The sequence below is a fragment of the Apium graveolens genome, unplaced genomic scaffold (genome assembly GCF_009905375.1).
Source record: "Apium graveolens cultivar Ventura unplaced genomic scaffold, ASM990537v1 ctg559, whole genome shotgun sequence".
In the NCBI taxonomy this organism is placed as follows: domain Eukaryota; kingdom Viridiplantae; phylum Streptophyta; class Magnoliopsida; order Apiales; family Apiaceae; genus Apium; species Apium graveolens.
The window spans coordinates 25,924-35,829 of NW_027419016.1; the positions used below are offsets into that span (position 1 = coordinate 25,924).

At 38.9% G+C, this 9,906-nt stretch overlaps 1 protein-coding gene across 1 annotated transcript; it reads left to right on the plus strand.

Moving 5' to 3' along the window:
- The first annotated feature begins 365 nt into the window (after positions 1 to 365).
- LOC141702727 (uncharacterized) lies at positions 366 to 866 on the plus strand. Its single transcript, XM_074506354.1, has 2 exons — positions 366 to 608; positions 690 to 866. The coding sequence occupies exons 1-2, from the start codon at positions 366 to 368 to the stop codon at positions 864 to 866; spliced, it is 420 nt and encodes a 139-aa protein (XP_074362455.1).
- The last annotated feature ends 9,040 nt before the right edge of the window (positions 867 to 9,906 follow it).

The following is a 9,906-nucleotide window of genomic DNA, read 5'->3' on the forward strand; positions in this document are numbered from 1 at the left end:
TTCTTCATGGTATCAGAGCTGTTGTTGTTCAATTAGAGCTGATTTAGTTCGTACATACATTAGATCTTGAAGAAGTTAAAGTTTTCGTCAACAATCTATTGATTTTGAGCTTGAAAAGCGTAACAATGGCGTCAAGTAGTAGATTTTCATTTGTGGATATGCAAAATCCGTTATTTGTGCATCCGAGTAATGGACCTACATCTATCAATGTGATTAAATTGCAAGGAGCAAGTGATTACAGAACCTGGAAAAGATCCATGGAAATTCAATTGTCATCAAAGCGAAATCTAGGGTTCGTTACTGGAAGCGAGATGCGAAGTTCTACAGGTGGAACTGATGGCATTCAATGAGATACGTGTAATAACATGGTAATTGCTTGGATTCATAATAATGTCTCAGATTCTATTAAGAACTCGATATTGTTTGTTAATAATGCTAGTGATGCGTGGAAAATACTGGAAAAACGATTTCAAGTTGTGAATGGATCTAGGAAGTATAAACTGTGTAGAGATTTGTTTAATCTGAAACAAAATGGAGTATCACTTCTTGAATATTATACTGCTATGAGTATCATCTGGTCAGAATTGGAAGATATGAATGCCTTGCCTGTAATTACCACTCTAACAGATGAAATTAGAGTACTAATGAAGACTTTAGATGTACGGAAATAAGAAGCAAAGTTGTTTCAGTTTTTGAATGGTTTAGATGATGAGTATGGGGCTCCTAGGAGTCAATTGTTAATGATGGATCCATTTCCAAGTGTGGAAATGGCTTGTTCTGTGATTCAACAAGAAGAGACACAGAGAGAAACATTAAAAATGACTGTGGGTCAGAGTAGTGAAATAGCTGTAATGTATAGCAAATGAGGTAATCATGGAAACAGTAATGGATCCGGTAGTTCAGAAAGGTGTATAGAGTGTGGAGGTAGAGGACATAGTAAAGACAATTGTTGGACCATTATTGGTTATCCAAAATGGCACAACACATACAGGAAGAATTTTACATCAAAGATTGGAAATGTTGCTGGTAGATGGCAATCAGGGAGAAGTAACAACCGAAGGGTGGAAAACTCTTCATTTGTTTAAGATGATGAGAATGTGGCTGATGAGAATGTTATGATAACCAGTAAACAACTGGAACAATTGCCGAGAATGTTGCCAGTAAAAAGGGATGAAGAAGAAGTACATAGTCCTTTCTCTGGAATGGAAAAAATTCATACAGAAGTTTCAGAAAACTGGATAATGGATTCTGGAGCCACAGATCATATGACAGCTACGCTTGATTTATTGTCCAATATGAAAGTGGCACCTTCTCCCTATACTATTAAACTGCCTACAAGAGATACTGTTGTTATATCTCACATTGGGGATATTCATATGGACAATGGTTTGAAGCTGAAAGGAGTGTTGTGTGTTCCAGCATTTAATCATAATCTTTTATCTATACATAAGCTGGCTTAAGATAATAGCTGTCAAGTCATGTTTTATCCAAAGAAGTGTCTAATTGTGCATTCGTCACAAAAAAGGTGAAAGGCATAGGACAACTGAAGAATGGATTGTACTATTTGTCTGAAAATAATAAGGAATGTAATCATTCACAGTCAAATATGTCAAAAGTTAAAGACTATGCAGTATGGCATAACAGGCTTGGTCATGCTCCTCAAGTTAAAATCATGTCTATTCCTTGTATTCAGAAACAGGTATCAACAGTACATTCTCATGTTTGTGTAACTTGTCCAATGGCTAGGTTTACAAAGAAGCCATTTGCATTAAGTGAGTCTCATGCAAAAGTACCATTTCAGTTGATACATGCTGACATTTGGGGACCATATAGAGTCAAAACTAGAGTTAAATATAGTTATTTTTTGACTCTGGTAGATGATTGTTCAAGAATGGTATGGGTATATCTTTAGCAAAACAATTCTGATTTTCTGGTCAGCTTTAAGGCTTTTTATGCTTATCCTGAGAAACATTTTAGTCTGAGTATTCATACTTTGAGAACTGATAATGCTCTGGAGTTTAATGATTCACATTGTTGTCAATTCTATGCTGAGAAAGGTATTGTGCATCAAACTTCAATTCCTTATAAACCACAGCAGAATGCAAGGATAGAGAGGAGGCATAGATATATACTTGAAATGGCCATAGCATTGAAATTTCAATCTAGTTTAGGTATAGAGTATTGGGGTGACTGTGTTTTAACCTCTGTTCATATTATGAATATGTTTCCTTCCTCTGTGTTGAACAACAAATCTCCATATGAAGTGCTTTATCATAAAAAGCCACCATATGAGGATTTAAAGTCATTTGGTTATCTGGCATTTGCTGCAAACCCTGGAGTACATATAGACAATTTTGAAGCCAGAGGAGTGCCTTGTATATTTTTGGGATATCCGTCAACTCAGAAAGGCTTCAGGCTTCTCAACATATTGACCAAGACTGTGTTCATATCCAGAGATGTGAGTTTTAAAGAAGATATTTTTCCATTCAACAAAACTTCTGGCAGTGATACATATTTGCAGCCTTTAACTGTCACAATGCCTTCTACTCAACCAGTGGTGTCATATGATGACTTCCTTAATTTTAACCAAGAGCCCACACATAATCAAGATAATTCACAAAGTCAAGGTGATGCAGATACAGATTCATAGGAGAACCATACTCCTGATGTCACATCTTGGAGATCTTCAAGGGTTAGAAAACAACCAGTATGAATGGATTCTTATGTGTCAAACTTGGATGAATCACCAATGCAAAGTGCGTCAGCAGTGATTGATCAACCTATTGAATCAAATTTTGCTTGTTTTCTCACCTCAGTTACTACACAGGCTGATCCAGTAAATTTCAAGCAAGCAGTTCAACATCGGCATTGGATTGAGGCTATGAATGTTGAGCTAGAAGCTCTTGAAAACAATGGCACTTGGAAAATCACAGAGTTGCCTCCTGGTAAACATGCCATCAATTCCAAATGGTTGTATAAAATAAACTTTAAGGCCAATGGTGCAATTGATAGATTTAAAAGCAGATTGGTTATTCTTCGCTGCAATCAGCAGTATGGAATTGATTATGGGGAGACGTTTGCTCCTGTTGCAAAAATGGAAATTGTGAGGAAATTACTGGCTGTAACAGCTATACAAAATTGGCATACTCTGCAGATGGATGTGACAAATGCTTTTCTCCATGGAGATCTTATGGAAGAAGTTTACATGAACTTTCCTCAAGGTTGTACTGGATGGGGATCAAGAATTATAAATACAAGTGTTGGTACAAAGATTCTTAGTGGTGCAAGGTTAGTTTGTAAACTGATCAAAGTCTGTATGGGCTTAAACAGGCACCTAGGTGCTGGTTTAGTAAACTTTCTACTACTCTTCTAGATAATGGATTTAAGCAATCTAAATCAGATTATAGTTTGTTCATCAAAGCTAATGAGGATACTATAATAATTACTTTGGTATATGTTGATATCTTCGGATAGTGGGAAATTCAATCTCTATAATTACTTGGCTGAAATCTATGCTCTCTAAACATTTTTATATGAAAGATTTGGGTGAAGTCAAGTATTTTCTTGGTTTGGAGATACATAGATCCATTGATGGTTTCTTTGTATCACAAAAGAAGTATGTTTTGGATCTGTTGAAAGAATTTCATATGTCCGGAGTAAAGCTTAGCACTATTCCAATGGAAACTCATCTTAAGCTCATACTTGATAAAGGGGAGAAGTTATCTGATCCACAACCATATCAGAAACTTTTAGGCAAACTCATATATCTTACTGTAACCAGACCTGATATAGTGTATGTTGTTCATATTCTTACATAGTATATGCAGCAACCAATAACAGATCATATGCAAGCAGCAAAAAGGTTGTTGAGGTATTTAGCTGGTAATCCTGGTCAAGGAATTTTGTTTGAAAGCAAGTCAGCTGCACATTTAACTGTGTACTGTGATTCAGATTGGGCCAGTTGTGCATTTTCCAGAAAGTCAACATCAGGATTTTGTATTTTGCTGGGAGCATCTCCAATTTCTTGGAAAATGAAGAAGCAAAGTGTGGTGGCCAGATCAAGTGCAGAGGTTGAATACATATCTATGGCATTGGCTAGTTGTGAGGTGACTTGGTTATCAGCTTTGTTGCATGACATGGGGTTGACAGAATTACCTCCTACTGTCCTTAACTGTGATAATCAAGCTGCATTGGCAATTGCAGCTAATCCAGTTTTTCATGAACGGATAAAGCATGTGGAAGTTGACTGTCACTATATCAGATATAAGGTGGCTTTTGAAGAAATTATTACTAGGCATGTTCCTTCTTATGCTCAGGTTGCAGAAATGTTCACTAAGAAGTTGTTTGCAAAACAACATGCTTATTTAATGAACAAGCTTGGTGTAGCTTCTGGTTCTAACAAGCTTGATGTGGCTGATTCTTCTTCAACAACACAGTAAGCTTGGGGGGGAGTAATACAGAAGTCAACAGACTGAAGTCAACAGATTAAGTCAAGGGGTTATTAGTGTAATTCTACATATAGTGCCAAGTATAAAATAGTCTTTTATAGAGAGTTAGTTACATTTCTGTTAGTTGGATTCTATATAATCATCATCATTCAGCTGTAATAAACTAAGGTTGATAGATGCATTCTTGAGAGATAATGTTTGTGATTTGTTAATTAGCTTGAATGTAAACAATGGCTATGTATTTCTTCAGAGCCACAAATGCATAACCTTATGCAATTAATGAAACTTCAAAGTTATATAATGAAGAATTTAAGCAGAGCCAACAAAAATATAAGAATAGTCAGTGATAAGAAACTATAGCCATAACCTAGAACCAAAGTATCTTGCAACCGAGGTTCATACCTTCAGGGTTCATATAAGCTTTAACTGTATCTTCCTCTGCCTTAATACATTCACTAAGGTAGCTTTAGTTTTGGTTATAGTCTTCTCAATCCTTCAAAATGTTTCTCCTTCATTTCAGAGAATTAATTAGGTTTCCGGATAACGCTGCCTCTTTTATCTTTTTCTTTTTTTACAATTTTTTAAATTACTATTGAGATATGCCTTCTTCTTCAAATATTCCCCATTTTATCATTTTATCTTATTCCACTTCTCTTGCAATCCAAGCATATAGCTTGTCTCCTTTATCTCTTGCCTTTTTCCAGCCTCAGATTCCATGAAAATCCATTTTAAACCTTTTAGCAAACTTCCTTTGCATAACTAAAACCAGTTCAATCTTTGTTAAATTCTACTATAACAAAAATATTGACTCTTATAGTTTCACAAAGGATGAAACTTAGTGGGTTGATACCCCTGCATTGTCCATTCATCTTTTGATTTATGACCACTGCCTCCATATATAGACCAGCATCTTTCAACACTATATGTATGTTGGAAATTATGACCATCCATTGATAACAATAGGTTTTTCAGCTTCAGGTTTCATATGTTACCTCCATTATGGATATGGGATAGTGGATTATATTTCGGAAGTCCACCATATATTTTTTTTCTGACTCCCTGCGTGCAACAAAGTAATTATCCATATATTTAATAGGGAGAAAAAGGACAACAATCTGTTTCTAACCATTATCAGTTTCATAATGCTCTGTCCTGCATGTAACTATAATGTTTTTATCCGCAGGTTCAATAGGTAAAAAAGGGAGGGAACTCTGTTTTTGAGTACTATCATTATCATAACGCTCATTTATTGATCACGAAGTTTATCTGTTTCATCCGAAGCTTCTCTTTAAGTACCTTTCCAATCCCAATTGTCTTGCCCTGCTTAAGTTTGCAGTCTTTGATCATGCAATAAGGACATTCAAAAATCTGATCCGAACTTTAACTCTATCTCGTCCACTTGCATATACTTATATTATTGACATTCTTGGTCCCATCTTCGTAGGAACTTTCTTTAATCAATTAGCCAACCCCTTCAAATGGGGTTGAACCCTTATATATTTTTTAAAATTTATTTTTTTGAGTTTCTTTGCAGATTGGCGGACTGGACTCTTCGGCTTCCTCCAAGGCCATCAAAAAGGGAATTAACCGCTGTTGCACTGCTCTCCGTTCACAACCTCCCTGTAAGTCATCCTCTTTCTCTTCGCGTAGCATCACTTCTTTCTCTTTTTTCCTTTCTACCCGTGTGTGTCTGTCGTCTTATCCGTAGTTTAAAATTTGAGATGGCCGATTTTTCTTCGTCGTCGTCTGCGCGTAGTGCTTCTAATCGAGACCCTGGGAAGAGGCCATTAGAAGAGGGCGATGAAGAGTCTATTTTGAATTTGGGTAACTTGGAAATTCCGGATTTAGGTCAGTGCGGGTCTTTTGGTTTTTCTGGCGGGTGATGATTTTTTAAAAGGTATCCTCGATGGGCCTCTTCCCTCTCCTCCCCTAAGCCCTCGCACCCTAGACTTTAGGAATAGGGTAGTCGAGGAGAGCCTTCAATTGGGTAGGGTCGAGTTCGAGGGTAAGTCCAGTTTGAATTATCTTAGCTATTATATCACCAAAGACCCTCCTGTGAGTAAGTTGAAAAGTTACACTGACTTGTCAAATGGTTATCGGTACCGGGTTTGACATCTGATGAAAGAGTCTGGATGATGCCAGAGTTCGGGATGCATGGCATAACGATGATTATGTTTCAGTTTGGACTTCGGTTGCCGATGCATCCTTTCTTCCTGATGATGTATGAGGCCTATCGGGTGCGGCCTTGGACAGTTAACGCCGAACTCTATTGCTCAGCTTAGCGGGTTCGCTTGCATTATGTTGTGATAAGGGTTGACTGCCAACTCTAAAATTATTTTTCTCTATATATGGTGTTTCGTTACCATGACGGGCAGGTGTACTTCGACTCTCGATATAAGAGGATGAAGATTGTTAGCGTTAGGCCTTCGAAACTCTGGTTATCATGCCAAGTGGTTATATGTTGGGGGTCCTGACTTGGAGTTTGTGAAACCGAGTGGGAAGGTTAGTCAGGATACGATACAACTTGGAGAAGCACGACACCGCGTATCTCGATGAATTTCATGGGTCAAGATCGTTATATACTCACTTAGATTTGAAAGATTCTGGCTTTTTGGAAATACACGACTGTAAGGGGGATGTCTGTTTATTGTTGCCTTTATCTTATTTGTTTTAGTTTCTGTTATCCTTCCCCTCCCCCCTTTTTGTCGTTTTTTGCTTTTTTACTGTATATATACAGCGTATCTGATCCTCTTTTTCTTATTCTATGTTTCAGTAGCAGGAGCTTCTTTGAAGAAAGTTTTAGACAGCGGGGTTCGAAAAGAGATGGACAAAGATATGTTGCTTTTGCTGCAACGTGCTACACGGAAGTCTACTGATGCAGCTAGACCTAGTCCGTCTGGTGCCAATCATTCTGTTTCTATAGAGTTGCTCGATGACCAGGGAAATAAGGTGGTCGAGGATCATGACAAGGTTATGTCAGATGTTGTTCCTGTTGAGGCTAACCCTCGTAAGCGTCTTTGATGGGAGGAAGATGAGGGTCCCGTTGGTGATTGAGAGGCTGTTGTTGAGGGTGTAAACAAAATATTGACAGTCGTTGGTAATAGGGTTTTGATGGGGAACACAGTCGACCCCCGATCTAAGAAAGAAGCGGTTAAGGTCGAGATTCAGCCCACCGAACGATGGATAGAAGGATCCACTGTGCCCTTGAGGGCACTTAAGATTTTTAATCTGCCTCAGGATGCGGTGGCATATGAGGGTCGATGACGCGAGGATCTCGCTGATCGATGCAAGAGTCGAGTTGGACGGGTATGCGTATTTTGCTTACTTCTTCCCCCTTTTTTTATTGACGTTGTTTTTGTTAACTGCATGTTATGCACCACTTGACATTTTTTTTGCAGTTTCTTTCCAATTTAATGCACATTATGGAGGACTATAGAGCTGACGTCGATGGAGAAGTCCGTGCGAAGTTGGAGGCTGAGATTACGGCTCTTAAGGGGGAAAAGAAGAAGGCCGTAGTTAGTTTCTCAGAGCTTGAGAAGAGAGCGAGTGATCTGGCTAATGCCAACACTGCGCTATCGAAGAAAGTTGGGGAGATGGGATTTGTTTAGCAGACACTTAGCAACAGGATTCAGGAGCTCGTGGGTCGACTTCGGGAAGTTGAAAAGGAGCGTGATGAGGAGAAGACTAAGCGTCAGGGTCTGGACTGACAGGTCGATGGGATGAACAAGCTCTTATAAGCTGATAGTAGAGGAGAATGAGAACTTGAAGCTTGAGGTACAGAAGGGCGTGGAAGAGATTGTCCGATGCTTTGGGTGACGGTTATGGCAGATGCGTACTGTAGGATGGAGGAGGCTGGTTTTAGTGTCGAGGGCACGCCTTTGAAGACTACCTGTGAGACCTTGCTGCCTCGAAGGGTGGTGATTCATGAAGGCGGGGAATGCTCAATTGGCTTTTGTAACAGACTAAATATTTTTATTTTGTTCTCGGTTTCTGTGAACTTAAGTATTCCGTTGATTTCTCTGGATGATGGGTTTGAATTATGCTTTAAGATTGCTTAAAATTTAATTAATGTAGTCTCTAAGACTGCTATGAATTAAGACTATTTTCGATTGGATCTTCTACTACAGTCTTTGCTTTTGGTACGAAACAAAAGTCTTTGATTTGATTTATCCAACTTGTTAAGTGTTTAAACATGTTGTACATCAAACTAGAATATCATGAGATGTTGTATATCCTTTTTGTGTTTGCAAAGAATTTCTTCCCCCACCTTCCCCCTTTTTTTGTATTATGTAAATGAAATGGTTTTTCCTTACTTATTTTGACTTAAATCGGTTTGGAGTAACTTATGCTTTTACCGTTTCTGTAGGAGATAAAGTAACTGGATGTGGGTACTCTTTGCTTCTCGATATAAGTTAATAGCATTCATTATCATAATTTAATCACCCCTCGATGGGGGTCTCATAATGACCCTCATTACATCGAGGGTTTATCTTTGGTATGGCATAAACTGCCTCAGGATATCGAACTATAGACAAAAGTAAACTACTGATAGAACTTTTTGAGATGAATCCCATTCCAGGCATTTTTGATAGGCCGGCCGTCGAGATGAGAAAGTTCATAGGTCCCCACACTTACCACCTTCGAGACCCGATAGGGACCCTCCCATGTTGGTTTAAATTTTCCTGAAATGGTGGGCTGTGACACCGCGGAGTCCCTGAGGACAAGGTCATCGACTTTAAGGCATTTGGGCTTGACCTTTTTATTGAAGTATCTTGCAGTTTTTTCTTGCTGTGCGATTATCTGAATTTGGGCTTCTTCCCTTCTTTCTTCAAGTAGGTCGTTGTGAAGGCGCAAACCCTCGAGCGAGAGAATGGGATCGAATACCTCGACTCGTGGGGAGACTAAATTTATCTCAACGGGTAGGACAGCGTCAACGCCGTATGCGAGGGGGAGGGGAGTTTCGCCTATTGTGCTTCGAGGAGTTGTTCTATATGATCATAACACATTTGGGAGTTCATCGACCCAACAACGGGGTATCTCTTCAATTTTTTTCTTCAGACCTTGCAGAATGGTTCTGTTTTTTTACCTCTGCGAGCCCATTAGTTTGAGGATATGCTACATATGCCTTGACATGTTGAATTTTTAGGTCATGTAGAGCCTTCTCGAATTGTGCTCCCACAAATTGTGTGCCATTATCAGAAACTAGGATTCTGGGAACCCTGAAGCGAAAGAAGATATGTTCCATAAAAAATTCTATCATTTCCTTTTCTCGAATCTTGGAGAGGGGCTTTGCCTCGACCCATTTAGTTACATAGTAAACAGCGACCATGATATATTGGCATTGATTTCTGGACTTTGGGAAGGGACCCACGATATCTATTCCCCACTGGAAAAAGGGACACGGACAAAGTATCGAGTTTAGCTCGGTCGTGGGCCGACGACTCACACTCCCGTGGAA

Excerpts from the sequence above, each read along its gene's own strand:
- LOC141702727 (XM_074506354.1), top strand. The coding sequence starts at position 366 with ATGGTAATTGCTTGGATTCATAATAATGTCTCAGATTCTATTAAGAAC. Across the intron at positions 609-689 it reads AAGATATGAATGCCTTGCCT|TTTTTGAATGGTTTAGATGA; the intron begins GTAATTACCACT and ends AAGTTGTTTCAG.